Source organism: Maylandia zebra, linkage group LG9, assembly GCF_041146795.1.
Source record: "Maylandia zebra isolate NMK-2024a linkage group LG9, Mzebra_GT3a, whole genome shotgun sequence".
NCBI lineage: Eukaryota > Metazoa > Chordata > Actinopteri > Cichliformes > Cichlidae > Maylandia > Maylandia zebra.
Genome location: NC_135175.1, coordinates 31,962,446 through 31,980,596, shown reverse-complemented (window position 1 = coordinate 31,980,596; position 18,151 = coordinate 31,962,446). Strand labels below are relative to the sequence as shown.

General features: G+C 43.6%; 1 protein-coding gene across 1 annotated transcript in view; it reads left to right on the top strand.

Moving 5' to 3' along the window:
• The window catches only part of lg9h16orf87 (linkage group 9 C16orf87 homolog), a 44,027-nt gene extending 26,761 nt beyond the window's left edge, over positions 1 to 17,266 (top strand). Inside the window, exons 2-4 of the mRNA XM_004574078.5 lie at positions 1,790 to 1,889; positions 12,715 to 12,894; positions 16,506 to 17,266. Of these exons, the coding sequence (XP_004574135.1) occupies positions 1,790 to 1,889; positions 12,715 to 12,894; positions 16,506 to 16,624 (399 nt within the window). The 3' untranslated portion in view covers positions 16,625 to 17,266. The remainder of the gene's footprint in view (positions 1 to 1,789; positions 1,890 to 12,714; positions 12,895 to 16,505) is intronic.
• Positions 17,267 to 18,151: the final 885 nt, after the last annotated feature.

Below are 18,151 nucleotides of genomic sequence, written 5' to 3'. Positions count from 1 at the left end.
ATTCTGTTTTCATGGATGCCTGGATGTTAAACTTAATTGTTACACCTGGTAAAGCAGCAACGCTGATGATTTAATTAAAGATGAAAGAATTTAGACAGTTTTTAACTCTTAGTGTTGGTTTGACTTTGGGACCTGAAGGGACGGAGTTTTGGACCCAGATTACTCCGCGAAGCTCCTCACTACGGCAGCCGTAATGCTCTGACGATCCATCAAGCAGTGCTGCTTACCAAAGTTGTACTAAAACATTTTTAACAGATTTCTGCAGCCAAAATCTGTTCGAGGTCAGTAAGCACAACCAGAATTCATACATAAGGCCCACTCTCGATTTTTGAGAATATTAAAGGATTTTAAGTCCTTATAGTGTGGAAAATACGTTATACAGAAGAAAAGAATATATCGCGATATATATCGTTACCGCACGTGCTTCAAATTATATCACGATATGGATTTTAGGTCATATCGCCCAGCCCTAAAGTCTATTATATCAAAATTTGGTCACTGTAGTCCAAACTAAGAAAATTCAAAACAACGTTTCCACATACTCATTCAAACTGTACTTTTTCTACTCATATTAATATGGAGCATGAACATTTTTCTTGTAAAACAAAGGAGGGCCTAGCAAAAAAAGTTTGGGAACCGCTGAGAGAACCCACACAAACATGGAGCGAACATGCAAACGCCACACAGAAAGGCCCCGATCAGATGGAGAAGTCAAAGTCCATCTCGATGTTACTGTTGCTTCTCACTGTGAAGCAATAGTAATCAGTGCGGCACCGTGCTGTTCATCTAAATGATATTAAATAAACAAAGAAACTCAGCCTGAAAATAATTGAAATTTTGACAAATTGCATGCAGTTTTTTTTTCTTTAAATTGTAATTGTGAACAGTTTGTTGGTTAAAAGGCAATAATAACAATAATCCATCCATCCATTTATATAATAGTAATATAATAATTTATTTTTATTATTGTTGTAGTAGTAGTTTGTCATTTGATTATTATTATTAGTAGTATTCATTTTAAAGACTTGTTTAAATTCCTTAAAAATCTGTGCTTTGTTCGTACACATTGGTCAGGGGGACTTCTACACTTGTTTGTAGAGCACAAACCACTTCATGACTAAAAATATTGATAAATCACTATAGCTGCTGCTGTATAAAATGTTTATACTGGACTGGTTCTTACACAATAAAACATAGCCTTTATCCACTGAGCACTCAAACATACAACTTGCATCATTCACATCTATTCATGCGCCTCAGCTGTCGTGCTGTAATCCTTTGAGAGAGAAGAGTCTTATCTTTTGGTAACCCTTCCAAACAAGTCATACTTGTTCAGTCTGTTTCTAACTGTACTGTCATGAACTCATGAACCTCTAACATGCTAAGTGAGATCTACACTGTCCAGTGAAAAACATTGACATCAGTGAAACTTAAGTAGACGCTAGTGGGCTTGCAGATGTAGAAAATACAATCAAACCTTTGGCTAAATTCTTCTGCAAGTAATGAGTCATAGTGCGCAATGGTTATGATCCATTTAGTGCTAAAAATGGCATGATTTAGTGGATATCTTCATTCACTCCATTGAAGTTTATCAACTCATGTCATTTATTTGGAATAAACCTGCCCTGTGTTAGCTTTGATCCTTGAGATATGTGTCAGACATGGAGACCTCTAAGAGTGTGTCAGATTGTCTGCTGCAGGCTTTGTGCAGCTAAAACAGGAATCCACCTTGTGGAAATGATGTAGTGATGTTTTAACAGTAATGTTTCTTATTTCTCACTCTTTCTAGATTCCAGTGGCGTGCAAGTCCTGCCCATGTGGTTATGTGTTTATTAGCAGGAAACTCCTTAATGCAAAGTTAAATGAGCGCTCCTCCCCAGCCATAGCAGGTAAGTTGGTAGTTGGTGAGTTGAAGATACAGTAAACCTACAGCCAATTGGAATCACCAGTTATTCCAACATGCATGTTTTTGGATTGCACAAAGCTAAAGAACAAGTAGTGCTGTAGGTTAAAGAAAAATGTGAAAAAATAAAGTAACATGATTAGGAAATTGCTACGGTACTTAGTGCAAAAACATACTGTCATATAACACTTAAATAGACATAAAAATAAGAATTAAAAGTGCTAAGTAGATAGATATATACATGATATATACATGAGTGCAGGTGGTGATCAGTGCCAAACATGGAATGATGCAGTGACACAGCGTAGGGTCATGTGTTAGTGGTGGGAACAGTCATACGGTTATTGTTCATGTGTCCAACAGCAGAGGGGAAGAAACTGTTCTTATGGCGAGAGGTTCTGGTGCGAATGGACCGGAGCCTCCTGCCTGAGGGGAGCAGGTCAAACAGACTGTGTCCAGGGTGAGAAGGGTCAGCTGAGATCCGAGCTGCACGCCGCAATGTCCTGGAGGTGTACAGGTCCTGCAAAGATGGGAGTCTGCAGCCAATCATCTTCTCAGCAGAGCGCACAACACGCTGCAGTCTCTGTTTGTCCCTGATAGTGGCTCCAGCGTACCACACGGTGATGGAGGAGGTGAGGATGGACTCGATGATTGCAGTGTAGAACTGCATCATCGTCCGTGTTGGCAGGTTGAATTTCTTCAGCTGCCTCAGGAAGTACATCCTCTGCTGGGCTTTCTTTATGACAGAGGTGATGGTGGGCTCCCACTTCAGGTCCTGGGTGATGGTGGTACCCAGGAAGCGGAATGAGTCCACAGAGGTGATGGGGGTGTCAGTCAGGATGATGGGAGGGAGTGGAGCTGTGTGCTTCCTGAAGTCCACAATAATCTCCACTGTCTTCTGGGCATTTAGCACCAGGTTGTTGTGGCTGCACCAGGACACCAGACATTCAACCTCCCTCCTGTAGGCAGACTCATCCCCGTCCGAGATGAGCCCAATAACGGTGGTGTCATCTGCAAACTTGATTAGCTTGACAGACTGGTGGGTGGAGGTGCAGCAGTTGGTGTACAGGGAGAAGAGCAGAGGAGAAAGAACACAGCCCTGAGGGGAGCCGGTGCTGATGGTCCGAGAGTCCGAGACATTCTTTCCCAGCTTCACATGCTGCTTCCTGTCCGTCAGGAAGTCAGTGATCCACCGGCAGATGGGATCAGGCACTTTCATTTGGGAAAGCTTGCCTCGGAGATGGTCTGGAAGGATGGTGTTGAAGGCAGAGCTGAAGTCCACAAACAGGATCCTGGCGTAGGTTCCTGGGGAGTCCAGATGCTGCAGGATGAAGTGTAGGGCCATGTTGATGGCGTTATCTACAGACCTGTTGGCTCTGTATGCAAACTGCAGGGGGGCCGTGAGGGTCTTGAGGTAGGAGAGAACCAGGTGCTCAGTCAAAGGAGCTTGCAAAGAAAAGCGTCTGGACTTCTTTAAGTTGCTTGAAGACGTTTCACCTCTCATCCGAGAAGCTTCTTCAGTTCTAAGGTCAAATGGTGGAGAGTCCCAGATATAAACCTAGTGGGAGTAACCCCCCACAGAGGGACAAAAGGACCCCCTGATGATCCTCTAACACTTAGAGTCCCCCGAGAGCAGCCATTTGGCTTTTCTACCTTTAAAACTCGCCTTCCAGCCAAATGGCTGGTAGGTGTTTAGCTAGGCTTTAGCTTCAGCCAAGTGGAAGCTAAATTGTCTAGTCATTCATATGTAAATTAGGTTGTTATCTGGGAATTCTGGAGGGGAGTGGGGGTGTGTGAATGAGGGGGTGGGGGAGCTGCTAAAAGCTGTGAACTTCCTTTTGTGTTTCATCTTGATGCATTCTCAATCATCCAGGGAAATAAATCTCCAAAAGTCACCAACTTGGAGTGTTTCAGTTTGCCATCTTAGAGAGAAATCAACACACATGGGTGTATTTCCTTTGTTGCTGAGATTTATTGATAAAAACAGTACAAAAAACCAACCATTTGTACACATATTTACAAATAATAATAAAAAGTGAGTGAGTACATTTCAACATTTTCAGCAATCACTCACAATCCTGGCACTGCCATGGTATCTGTAGTCTGCATTTACCACATGTGTATCTGTAGCAGTGAACACATCGCAAAGAACATATATATATAAATATATATATAAATCTCAGCAACAAAGGAAATACACCCATGTGTGTTGATTTCTCTCTAAGATGGCAAACTGAAACACTCCAAGTTGGTGACTTTTGGAGATTTATTTCCCTGGATGATTGAGAATGCATCAAGATGAAACACAAAAGGAAGTTCACAGCTTTTAGCAGCTCCCCCACCCCCTCATCCACACACCCCCACTCCCCTCCAGAATTCCCAGATAACAACCTAATTTACATATGAATGACTAGACAATTTAGCTTCCACTTGGCTGAAGCTAAAGCCTAGCTAAAAGCCTACCAGCCATTTGGCTGGAAGGCGAGTTTTAAAGGTAGAAAGGTAGAAGCTGCTCTCGGGGGACTCTAAGTGCTAATCGCCTGAGCCAAGGTGTGAAACTGGGTGTGGGTCCCAATCAGCCAGAGTTTCGGGTGAGATCATTGTGAAACCTGGCCCCACCTTATCATGTGAATTCCTGAGGTCAGATGGCCCAGGATGTGAGTGGGCGTTAAGGCGTCTGGGAAGGGATCTCAAAACTGGATTATAGATGGCAGAGAGTTGGTGTCGTAAACCCCGCCTCTGTTCAAAGATGGTCGCTCACAGTGGACATAGATGCTTCTTTCACTCCTCTTTCAAACCATCTGTCCTCTCTGTCCAAAATGTGAACGTTGGCATCCTCGAAAGAGTGTCCTTTATCCTTAAGATGCAGATGGACTGCTGAGTCTTGTCCTGTGGAGGTGGCTGTTCTGTGTTGTGCCATGCGCTTGTGAAGTGGTTGTTTGGTCTCTCCAATGTAGAGGTCTGAGCATTCCTCGCTGCACTGTACAGCATACACCACATTGTTAAGTCTGTGTTTTGGCGTTTTGTCTTTCGGGTGAACCAGTTTGTGTCTGAGCGTGTTGCTGGGTCTGAAGTACACTGGGATGTCATGCTTGGAGAAAACTCTCCTGAGTTCCTCTGATACACCGGCTACATAGGGGATGACAATGTTGTTGCGTCTGTCCTTCTTATCCTCCCTCGCTGGTGTCTGGTCTTCTTTTCTGTGCCTCTTTGCTGACTTTATGAACGCCCATTTAGGATAGCCGCACATTTTGAGTGCTTCCTTTACATGTGTGTGTTCCTTCTTTTTCCCTTCAGGCTTAGAGGGAACATGTTCTGCCCGGTGGTGTAGGGTCCTGATTACTCCAAGTTTGTGTTCCAGAGGGTGATGGGAGTCAAAGAGGAGGTACTGGTCCGTGTGTGTGGGCTTCCGGTAAACTTCGATGTTGAGGTTGCCGTTCTCTTCAATGTGCACAGCGCAGTCCAGGAAAGGCAAACAGTCGTCCTTTGTGTCTTCCCTGGTGAACTTGATGTTTTTATCCACAGCGTTAATGTGCGCAGTGAAGGATTCCACTTCTTGTGTCTTGATTTTGACCCAGGTGTCGTCCACATATCTGTACCAGTGGCTGGGTACTCTTCCTTTGAAAGAGCCAAGAGCCTTCCTTTCCACTTCCTCCATGTAAAGGTTGGCTACAATAGGTGACACGGGGGAGCCCATGGCACAGCCATGTTTTTGTCTGTAGAAGCCTTCGTTGTACTTGAAATATGTAGTGGTGAGGCAGAGGTCTAACAGTGTGCAGATCTGATCGGGTGTGAAGTTGGTCCTGTCCTCCAAGGAGCTGTCTTCTTGTAGTCGTTTTCTGACAGTCTCCACGGCCTCCGTGGTGGGTATGCAGGTGAAGAGAGAGACTACATCAAAGGACACCATGGTTTCATCTGGATCCAGGGTAAGTTTCTGGACCTTGTCGGTGAAGTCGGTGGAGTTCTTGATGTGGTGTGGGGTGTTCCCCACGAGAGGCGCAAGGATGGTAGCAAGGTGTTTAGCAATGTTATAAGTGGCTGAGTTTATGCTACTGACTATGGGTCTGAGTGGGACAGCTTCCTTGTGGATCTTAGGAAGTCCATAGATGCAGGGTATGGCATCCCCTGGGTAAAGGCGGTGATATATAAGGCGGTCAATAATTTTGTCCTTTTCAAAGTCTTGAAGGCAAGCTATAACTTTCTTTTTGTAGCTGCTTGTGGGGTCTCGCTTTAGGGCTTCGTAGGTATTGTTGTCACTGAGGAGAGTAGTGATCTTTGTATGGTAATCTGTAGTGTTTAGGACCACGGTGCATCTTCCCTTATCAGCTGGTAAAACAGTGATGTTGTGGTCTTTGCTCAGGGAAGCGACGGCCTTCTTTTCCTGTATTGTGAGTAGGGATGGGTATCGTTTAGGTTTTATCCGATACCGGTGCCAAATCGGTACTTTTGAAACTGTGCTCGAACCGGTGCTTAAAGAATGGAGAACACAAACTTTGTCCAAAAACCTCTCATGTTCAGCTGTTTTTGTAAAAAGATAACAATGTTAGCCTTTTCTGCAGCTATGGGGCATATATGGCATCACTCTTGGCTGGAAGCAGTGCTTAAACAATGGAAAAAGACACAAACTTTGTCCAAAAACCTCTCATGTTTAACTGTTTCCCACTTTTTCTTTGGTCATTTTAGCCTTTTTGGCCAGGGTGAAGGGAGTATCTGCCATCAAACAAGAAGACAGCCGCATGTAGCTATGATGATGTTTGCTAGTTCACCTTACGTGCATTAATGTAATAACATGTTTAGCCTACTCAACGTAAATTACACATGAACAACATTAAGCTACTCACGCAGAGAAGAAGGGCTGCTGCTGCATCATCATCCTCATCATTTCTGCTACACTGGCAGGGCTAGGGGCCAGGACTCTATTCTTCGGGTTTTTGGGGGATGTTGCTCCGGGTCCGATAACTGGCAACCCACCCGACGTGCTCGGTGTGAGGTCTCGCAGCAAGCTATCAAATACGGCGCATTTCTCGGCTTTTAAAAAAAACGCTATGCGTCGCCAGGTGTTTCATCGGATTCGAGGTGTTACCTCCTTTGACAGTATCACAGTATCACAGTATCAGCTTAAAGCACTTGTTGCTGCTGAGTTTGCATATTTTGCTGTGAAGTACAGCCAGACTTTTAACCGCTTCGCCTTGGACATTTTTAATCTGTAGCTCTGCTCTAACAGAACGTACGTACCTGGCCCCGCCTACTATCCTCGGAAACGTAAAATGATTGGCTAGAAGTGTATCACAGCTCAGGAAAAAAAAGCACCGAAATAAAGCACCGAAATGTGCGCTGCTTTTCGGTCTGGTTACTACCGTTTATGTCACCGGTACCCAACCCTAATTGTGAGGTTGGATGGAGGGACTTTGGCACTGGGGAGCGTGGCTGAGACTTTCATCCTGATTTGCTCTGCTTCTGTGATAATTTATTAATCCGTATGGCAGATTCTGTGGCTGTGATGAGGTCCACTATGGGCAACTGTTGTGGAGAAATGGCAAAATTGAGTCCTTTGGCTAATACTCTCTTTTCAGGTTCAGTGAGAATCCTGTCTGAAAAGTTCTTAACCCATTTCTCCTGACTGGCATCAGGTGTGTTTTCTTCTCTGGGTTGTGTAGGTTCAGGATGAGGAGTGTGTGTTTTTGAAAGCAAGGTGTGGAATTTCCTGCGTTGTCTTTCTTTTCCTTTAGAGTGTTGGGCCCGCTGAGCCTTGTCCACAAACTTGTAAACCTCTTCTAAGATTGGAGAGGGTAGAAGGATTTCCAGTTCCTGCAGGGTCTGGCTGATCTTGTTCTGGAGGGCATCTATAGTGAAATGGACCTCTCTTATCCTTTCACTTAAAAGGTGATTTTGTGCTCTCTGTAGAATCAAGTCTGCTCTGTATCCCCTGACAGTGGATCCAAGGCGCAGGCTCTTAGGAACAACTCTGCTTTGTCTGCATCTTAGGTTGAAACGGAGATGGTTCCTATAATCCGCTAGTTTCCTTGATTCCCTTTCATACTCCCGCACCAGTTGAAGGGTGTTCCTCCCAAAATGGTGCTCAAACCCCCAACCAGGTGCTCAAATGACTTCATGACCACAGATGTCAGAGCCACGGGTCTGTAGTCATTTAGTCCAGTGATCCTAGGTTTCTTGGGCACAGGGATTATGGTAGAGGACTTGAAGCAGGCAGGCACATGACATGCCTGCAGTGAGGAGTTGAAGATGCCAGAAAACACTGGGGCCAGCTCGTTTGCACAGTGTCTGAGGGTGGCAGGAGACACACCGTCTTTTCGAGCATTCAGACTCTTAAACTGCTTCCTCACACCTGCTTCATGAATATGAAGAGTTGTGGTGGGAGGAGGTGGTGTGAAATCCTCTTTTGTGTGGGGTGAGGAGGGGGGTGTTGTAGGTGAAGTGTTTGAAGGTGGTGATGGCTCTATGGAGGGGGGAGAGGTGGGGGAATTAGTGTCCAAAGTGCCTCTATTGTTGGGGCCGTTGGAGGTGTGAAGGCTGCCTGATGGCTCGTCAAAACGGCAGTAACAGTCGTTGAGGGTGTTGGCCAAGAGCAAGTCATCAGTGGAGTGGGGGGTTTTAGGCTTGTAGTTGGTGATATTCCTAAAACCTTTCCACACAGAGGCCGAGTCATTCTCTGAGATCTGCTGCTGCATCTTCTCAGAGTGCTGATGTTTAGCAATGTCCACTTCTTTAGTGAACCTGTACTTGGCCTCTCTGTAGCAGTCCCTGTCACCGCTTCTGAACGCCTTTCTCTTTTCCAGCCACAGCTTTTTGAGTTTAGGAGTAAACCAGGGTTTGTCATTGTTATAACTCACCCTGGTGCGTGATGGCACAATGCTGTCCTCACAGAAGTGGATATAGGAGGTGACAGTGTCCGTAAACTCGTCCAAGCTGTTAGAAGCAGCCTTCAGTGTGTCCCAGTCTGTAGACTCCAAACACGTGCGAAGCTCCTCCACAGCCTCGTTGCTCCACAGTTTTTTGGTCCTCACGACAGGTTTGGAGAGCTTCAGCCTCTGTCTGTACGCGGGGATTAGGTGGATCATGACGTGGTCAGAAAGTCCGAGTGAAGCGCGGGGCACCACGCGATAGGCCCCGCTGATCGTGCTGTAACAGTGGTCTAATGTCCTCTCCTCTCTGGTCGGGCATTTAATATACTGCTTATATTTTGGAAGCTCATGGCTCAGATTGGCTTTGTTAAAGTCCCCAAGAGCAATGATGAGAGAGGCCGGGAATGTCCGCTCCGTGTGGAGAATCTGCTCCGCGAGTGCGCACTGAGCTGCCTGCGCATCCGCGCCTGGCGGGATGTAAACAGCGGCCAAGATGAATGAAGCAAACTCCCGCGGAAAATAAAACGGTTTGCAGTGAATAAAAAGGTATTCCAGAGAGGGAGAGCAGTGCTGAGCAATCACTGTTACATCTGTGCACCAGCCACTATTAATGTAGAAGCAGACACCTCCACCTGTGGTCTTACCAGAGAGAGAGGCCTGCCGGTCCGCGCGCAGCAGATGAAAGCCCTCCAGCTTGAGCGCGCAGTCCGGGATGTCCTCACAGAGCCACGTCTCCGTAAAACATAAGACACAGGAGGAGGCAACGTCTCTGTTCATGCTTCTCATCAGGGCCAGCTCGTCCATCGTATTCCTGAGTGAACGTACATTGGAAAGGAAGATCCCAGGAAGAGCAGTTCGCAGTCCGCGTCTCCTCAGAGGCCCGAGTGCGCCGGCTCGCTTTCGTCTCCTTCGGCGTCTCTCTTTCCTGATCAGAGTCTGCAGTAAATCTGCCGCAGATGTGACAAATATTGGAAGTAAATCCACAGGTGTTGTAGTCCTGTAGTTAAGAAGCTCTTCTCTGGTGTAAGAATATCCAGAGGAGTGCCCAGACACAGAAGTTATGCACAAAAACAAAACAGAAGTAACGCACTGAAGCACCAGGGCATATATATATTATATATATATATATATATATATATATATATATATATATATATATATATATAATTATTATTATTATTATTATTATTATTATTTTTTTTTTTTTTTTTTTTTTTTTTTTTTTTTAGGGGTGCAACGATACTCGTATCGATATTGAACCGTTCGATACAGTGCTTTCGGTTCGGTACGCATATGTATCGAACAATACAAAATTTTTAATTTATTTTATCAACTTTCCTTCTGACGATGCTGTCTGTGTTGAGCGCTCAGTGGATCTTGGTTTTCATGTGACGTATGACCCTGAAGGTAAGCGCGTCATGGACTAAAGTAAAACAGTATGTTGGATGTGCCACGCAATGCTCAATTACATGGGTGGGAGCTAGTGCGTTAGCGCAGTTAGCTCGTTAACGTGTTGGCCGTCCAGCCCCACGCACGGGGCGATCCGCGGTAACTCGTTAACGGAGATTGCGTTAATGCCATTTCAGATTAACGCTGACAGCACTAGTGGGAACACAACGAATATGACTGCACATTTACACCGACATCATCCTAGTGCAAAGACAAGTGGAAGCAGACAAAAACAACAAGCACGCATGCTACAAACTTTACCCGAGTCATTTAGACAGCTGTTAGCACAGGATTCTCCTTATGGGGACCTGATATGTTTAATATGCTGCTGAGAATATAGCCCAGAAGAAGCGTATAGTATAGCTTTTATTTTGGAAAGATTTCTCTGTAATAAACTCTCTTTTCCAAAGATGAGTGATTCCTCAATCAGATACAGGGCTCGCAAAATCGCTAGCCTGACGTCCTGGAGCTAGCGATTTTTTTCAGTCGGGCTACCAAAATCGATCTCTGCCCTGCCCGTCGGGCTATTGTAGGAAAAATATATGTCAATGCTTTTGCATTCTTTCAGAAATGTAGCTGGGTAATTATGTCATTGGCATCGATGAGCCACTGTCAATATGTGACATATTGAAGTCGCGTTTGAATTTGCGCTTGTCTTTTGCTTTCACTTTGCAATCGTGCGAACTGTGTATAGAGAGCGACAGCACTGATCTGTGAGTGATGATAATTTGTGCACCAATTCCTCTGACATCGTCTTATTAATCGTTAGCTTACTATGCAAACATGACAAGTGAAATCTCCCGCAGCTTAAACATGTGAGAGGTTGATCGCGCAGAGAATCGCTGAGCTTATGTGAGTGAGTGTGTAAAAGCAGCAGGATATATATTTCAGTTCTGCTGAGCCAAATAAGACAGGTCAGGGTGAAGAAGTGACAGCCAAAGAAAAGCTTACCACAAAACGGAGAAGTTATGACAAATCAGACTATAAGGCAAAAAGAAAGTGCAGCTTTATGGTTTCATGGACAAAATAATTTCTGTGGCTGCGATATGACGAGCTAAATAACCAGGGCTGCACATAAGTGGTCCGCAGGTGCGCATTCGCTGTCAAAATAAAAAACACGCACAAGATAAGAAGTTGCAACGCGTGTTTGCGTACATAAGATTTTCTGGAGGAGGACAGACATTTGTTTAGAACTCTTAAAGATGTCGAAGAAGCTCCTTTAAGCAATTACTGTGATGTTCCTCCACCTCCAAACAAATGTCAGAAGGAGTCCGAACCACAAAAGAAGCACGTATTCTCGGAAAAGTAGTTGCAGGAGGTGAGCTGGCTTCAAACAAATGATGAACGCACAGAGATGTGGTGCAGAATGTGCCGTGAAAATTTAATAAATGACAAATTAAAAAGGCATGAACATTTTTTTTTGTATCAAAAAAATATCGAACCGTGACACCAAAGTATCGAACCGAACCGAACCGTGAATTTTGTGTATCGTTGCACCCCTAATAAATAAATAAATAAATAAATAAATATATATATATATATATATATATATATATATATATATACATATATATATATATATATATATATATATATATATATGCTCTTAACTCAAAAAGATCAATTGGAGAATAACTTCAGCAATTACTTCCTCTAAATCATCAACCCCATTTTTACAAGAAGTCCTACCAATTAATGGTTCAATCTATCTCTATTAATTGCACAGGCCTTCAAGCTGGCAGGAGTTAAACTGTTACTTAAAAAAGTCATCTCTTGACCCAGCGGTCTTAGCTAATTATAGACCCATCTCCAAACTCCCTTTTGTTTCAAAAATTCTTGAAAGAGTAGTTGTTAAACAGTAGATGCAGATGACTGCTCTGTTCATGTGCAGAGGAATGGAAGAGTTTCAGAGCTCATCACAGCACAGAAACAGCTTTAGTGAAGGTTACAAATGATCTTCTTATGGCCTCTGACAGTGGACTCATCTCTGTGCTTGTCCTGCTAGACCTCAGTGCAGCGTTCGATACTGTCGACCATAATATTTTCTCATAGCAATCAGAGTATGCAAATTACATTAAATGTAAATGGAGAGTCCTCTTCACACACTGAGGTTAATTATGGAGTTCCTCAGGGTTCACTGCTAGGACCAATTCTGTTTACATTATACATGCTTCTCTTAGGCAGCATCATCAGAAGGCATTGCATACATTTTTAACTTTCTGTCTACTATCTGATTGGCCTCCTGGTTTGTGGGAAAGACCTTGGAAGCCCAGAAATACAAAATATTTAGCTCCTTATACTGCCCATACACAGAAACCGTGTGATTGTGAAAACATGAATGAAATGTTAAAAATTGGAGACCTTGCTCAAAAAACAAAAGAGAGAAAACAACAAAAAAACAAAGCTGCTTTTGGTAACAAGGATTTGGGTGGAAGTCTGAACAACACCCCCCTGAACAGATGGCTAAACAGCATGTGGTATTTGTAATCCCTGCTTTAGACAAGCTGGACTTTAGGCGGAGGAGGACTGAGCGCATTCGCAGAGAGAGAATTGAGTGTCCTCTAACCAATGACATGGAGAACAGGAGGAGACCCCGGGCTAACAGCCAATCAGATCCCATACGAAGAGGACGAGGCAGACCAAAAACAGTGGGGCTGAAGAAACAGGAAGAGGAGAAAGGTAAAACAAGTCATATTCACAGATGCATTTTGTGGCACTGTTTTTTTGTTTGCTCATTTTAGGGACCTTTTTTTTAGTTTTGCCTTTGTTGTGTTGTCACAGTACAAATAGACAGGAGGACAAAAGAAATGAGCAGGAACTCACTAAATAAAGTGGCTATACAAACTATGGAATAATATCTATTAAATTACAAATGCATCCAATGAAAATGGGGGGAAACGGCGAGGTTAGATCTAGACTACCTGGCGCTTTGATATTGCCTTCTAGAGCTCAGTCTGCCCGTGACAGGAAAACCAGCATTGCCACAAACTTATACACACGATAATTAAAAATCCTCTTCTTTTTATAATTTGCTTGGGAAATGTGTGCAACACTTTCCTGAAATAAACATACATGGAAATACATACTTACGATGGTATTTACAACTGAATATTTGGTGTGAGCACCTTTATTCCTCAGCACATCCTGAACACTCTGAGGCAGTTTTCTGTCATTTCTTTAAGTAGTCTTCAGGAAGTGGAAGCTCTCCAGGCTTCTTATAAGTAAGTACAGATACAGTTTCAAACTGGTCCTTTGTTAAGTGTCTCATATGCAGACACAGCACTGCTCACCACTTTTTATATTCAAATGATTTATATCCATGTTAAGCAGCTTAACAGACAAAGAAATATGATGATCAGAAAGTAAAATATAAAGTAAGGAGGGTGGATCAAGACTCCTGCATGTTACTGTGTATTAGCAAGGACTTGTTTGCACATCTTGCACTGATTCTGGGTTGACTATGCAAATCTGCAAAAGCAGAATGAAATAAATTGCCTTTGAGTTGTGTTGTGGAAAATTTAACAATAACCTGCAACACACCCAGTGAGCTTGATTTGAAGTGGGTTTAATAAACACATTGCAATGTGGAGAGAGCTCCCAGTGAAACCCCAGGGCCATCTCTGAGTTGTGGCCTCACATCTTACATGCAGAGACGCAGACAAAGAACATTCCACATTATTTATTTGTAACAAATGTTTGGAATCATGTCTGATTTTCGTTCCACTTGTGCACCACTTTGTGTTGGTCTTTCACGTGGAATTACAATAACATTGATTCATGTTTGTGGCTGTAATGGGACAAAATGTGGGAAAGTTCAAGTGGGCCGAACACTTTTCAAGCCACTGTAGATCTTGCCACTCTATCTATGCTGTGTACTGCACTCTTCACTGTTGTAGGGCCATCAGCCCATTTAAAAGGTGTAAAACATCTTGGGGAAACTAAAACAACCACGTTTAACTCTGGAAGAACAACCGCCTTCTTTAGGTGCTTCCAGCATGTTTGAGGCCGATCAAAATCCCTCAATGAAATGTGATGAACCCAAATCCTGTCTTTACGGTGTCACACAATGTTTCGAAGTTCTGTACACATGTCAAAAGAAACCACAACTGCTGTTATTTTTATGTTTCCTCAGACAATGAGGGCCTAATGCACTTATGCACTGACATGCTGGAAAATCAGTCTAGCTACCCTACAAAATGAGCACAAGTTGCTGTAAAACCTGCATGCTATAATTACTCCAGTCACTTTCACTCATGCTCAGGACTCTAACGGAGTTTGTGATGTTCAGAGAGTCGTGTAAATGCATATCATTTGTAAAATGATTAGAAACGTCACACCACAGAATTTTTTCAGGTAAAACTGCCTGACTGTTTAATCAGGTGTCATCTGCATTCATTCGCTGATCCCTGTTGGGTGGCACCGAGTCTGCTCTGCAGTCGCTGAGTTGGAGCTTGGCACGCTCTTGTTGGATTGATCGTTGGGTCCTTCACATTTCTCTCTTTATGTGCGTTTGTGTGCATTTTATTTTTACCTTTGTTGCGATCCTACGGACTTTTCTCAACCTCCACACGCAGCCGGCCACAGTTTCCCAACCCAATTTTCATGTGTTCTCACATTATCAACAACAGCCTTCATTTCTCCTCCATGCTCTCTTCTCTCCACTTCTCACAGCTGCTGTGTCTCTCCCACCTCTGCAGCAGTTCACGGTTGTGGCGTGTCAGAGGCCCAGTGGGCCGTTCTTCTTCAGCTTTGCCTTTTATCTTTCACTCTTTTCAGTCTCTGTCTTTGCCATTTCAGCTCCCAGTATGGCAAATGTGAAACTCGGTCTTCTCAAGTGCATTCACACACAGTGATGTCGCTGGTGAACCTCAGCTTGTGATCAGGAGCGCATGCTTGCATCCATGATGGCATTCGTACATACTGCTACATGCTGCTGAACCCTTCAGGGTTTAGGGCAGTGCTGCTGTCTGTTCACCTTGTTGACTCTTGAAGTCGACGCCGTTGCTCTCGAACTGCATTTTGTCTTCAGGGAGAGATTGATTGTCCTCGAAGCTTGTTCTTCAGTGTAACATCTACCTGAAGGTGAAGCTGTGTAATATTCAGCCAAAGCACGGCTGGTGTGGTTCCAGTTATGTTAATCTATCATTTTGCTCCGGCCGCTGAGCTTGTGGAGGGCGCTGATCCAGTTCCGCAGCCACCTGTACCAACACACATATATTTAATATCATTTTCATCACTGCTCAATAACACTTTGCCTCTTGTTCTTCTATCCATCACTCTCTGTTGCACACACACTTCACTGCATTCCTCTTCTACAGCTTCTACACACTTCATGCTGCATGTATTCTTTCCCATATTTCTGAAAGAAAAAAAAATCATACAATCAAAACCTGGATTTGCCCGGACCACCCGAGGGGATCCTCCGACGGCCTCACTGGTCGCACTGCTGGGCTCAGCTTTGTGGACAAGCGCGTTTGCCGTCCGGCCTTTTCTTTCTGGTCCAACAGTGTTAACCACCATAAACTAAGGACAGAGTCCTTCCCACAACAGTCCTGAAGTCAGGCGTCGTATTCCTGAGGTTTCCCTCCCAGTGGTCCATCCAAAACAAAACAAAAACTACAAATAAAAAAACTTTTATCCCTGTCAGCATCTCTTTCTATCACACAACCATCTTCCACACACTTGGAGTTTTCAACCAGACCACGTAGAGGAAAGCCTCCCACGGCTCCAGTGGCCGTGTTGCTGAGCTCAGCTTCCTTTGTACGAACAAGCGCCTCCTCTGACCTCGTTTTCTGCTTGGCCGTCACCTAAAGATTTACATCCCTGATGAGCAGAAGACGTTCCACATGCATGTAAACTGGTGACAGGAGTGCTCTTACTATGAGAAAGTGAGAAAGTGATATTGCTATAACTAATGTGATGTGATTAAATATGTGATTAATGAAAAAAGAAATCTGCCACCACAGTTGTCTTTAGAGCAAAATGCTTTTGAATCTGTATGTGGACCTTATATTATGTGCACATGCTCCATTTGCCAATTTGGTTTTCAAACACAAGCAATGTATTTATTTACTAACAGTTTGTGAAGTAATAGGTGTATACTGAATATGGCCTTACAGTACAGATTGCTCTAGAATCTGCAGATACTGTTATGGTACTATGGGTCTGAGACTGCAGACACCTGAAACTATAGCCAGTGTTGTTAAGTACTTATTGCCGTGTGTGTGTGTGTGTGTGTGTGTGTGTGTGTGTGTGTGTGTGTGTGTGTGTGTGTGTGTGTGTGTTCACAGACAAACAGGAGAAGGAGGTGGATATATACGCGAGTCTCTCTGATGAGAAGGCCTTTGTGTTTTCTGTGGCATTGGCTGAGATCAACCGCAAGATCCTGGCGCAGAGACTTATCTTGTGAATCAAATCCAGAGTAACTAAGAAAACGGATGACCAAAGAGACGAGACCTCTCTGGAGCTGAACCTGGCTGTATTTCACTTGGATTACGAGACACAGTTCATGAAACTGCAAAGTCTTATCTCGTCATGGCGAGAAGGATTTGTGTTGGAATATCAGTTGCAACAACCATGGATCAGAAGACTTTTCCATGAAGTCAAAGAGAGGAAGAGCTTATATGTTATCGTATTCAAAATAAATGGACTGTTATGAAATGATCTTTACTGGAATGACCATGAAAAGACAATACATTTGCATACACGAGATTTAAAGCAAACTGTCAGTAATTAGTGCTTTGCACAGTGCTCACCATATTTTATATAATGTTAGGAATCTTCTGTAGCCATGCTTCACCTGAGTTTCACAATGCCTACAATGTGGATGGACTAAAAACTGCAGTCAGCCCAGTGTTCAGCTCTCCTGGAGGAAGGTGGATGTTTCTGAGGCAGAGACACTAATGTTGCTTTTCAAATCTGTCCAACTTTGATTCCTTCTGTTCTTTTTGATCGCTATTGGTGGCTTTGGATGTCCACAGTGACGCATGAATCTGTTTGATTACTTTATAAAAATGTATTAAAGACAGTCAACCCAAACATTTGACATGTAGTTGGGACTCAAATGTTTATCTTTTCTAACTTTTGGTTGTAACTGCTGATCCCATTTCATATGTCAAACTTTGGCTTGCAGCGCAGTTGCTTATATCTGTATTTGGTAGAATAGCAAAGATGGTTGTAGAACTTCCAGTGGGAAAATGTTCTTTAAATCTTATTTTGGCACTAGGTTGAGTGACTTTAGATAACACCTAAACCTAAGTGGCCTAATAAGTGTCCAAAGGCATTTCTTAACATGGATTACAAACAGTTGCTGTACACATGGGTTACTTTGAGGAAATACTGAAACAAAGCAGTTAGATTGAACTGAACTGGCTAAGGGAGAGCTCTCAAGGTCCAAATGTTTCATTTTAGGAGTGTTGTGTGTGTACAGTAGGAGAGTAGATTTGAAATGAAACCATCAGCTTTTATTCAAGGATTAAATAAGAATATAGAAACAAAAAGATTTTGCAACAAATTGAGGAGATTGATTCAAACACCAAAATCAAGTGGACAGCACAGTGCAGAGCTATTAATCACACCACAACAGCGTCCATAGGGTTTCTTCAGCCAGTCAGAGTTAATCAGGTGACCATATCCCAGTTAACGATGCTTTTATTAATCTCTGGCTCTCTTCCACAGCATGTCTTTATCCCGTCCTCCTTTTCTCACCCTAGCTGGTCGTGGCAGATAGCCCCGCCCCTCCCTGAGCCTGGTTCTGCAGGAGGTTTCTTCCTGTTAAAAGGGAGTTTTTCCTTCCCACTGTCAAAGTGCTGCTCATAGGGGGTCATGTGATTGTTGGGTTTTTCTGTATTATTATTGCGTCTACCTTACACTATAAAGCGCCTTAAGGCGACTGTTGTTGTGATTTGGCGCTGTGTAAATAAAACTGAATTTTCAC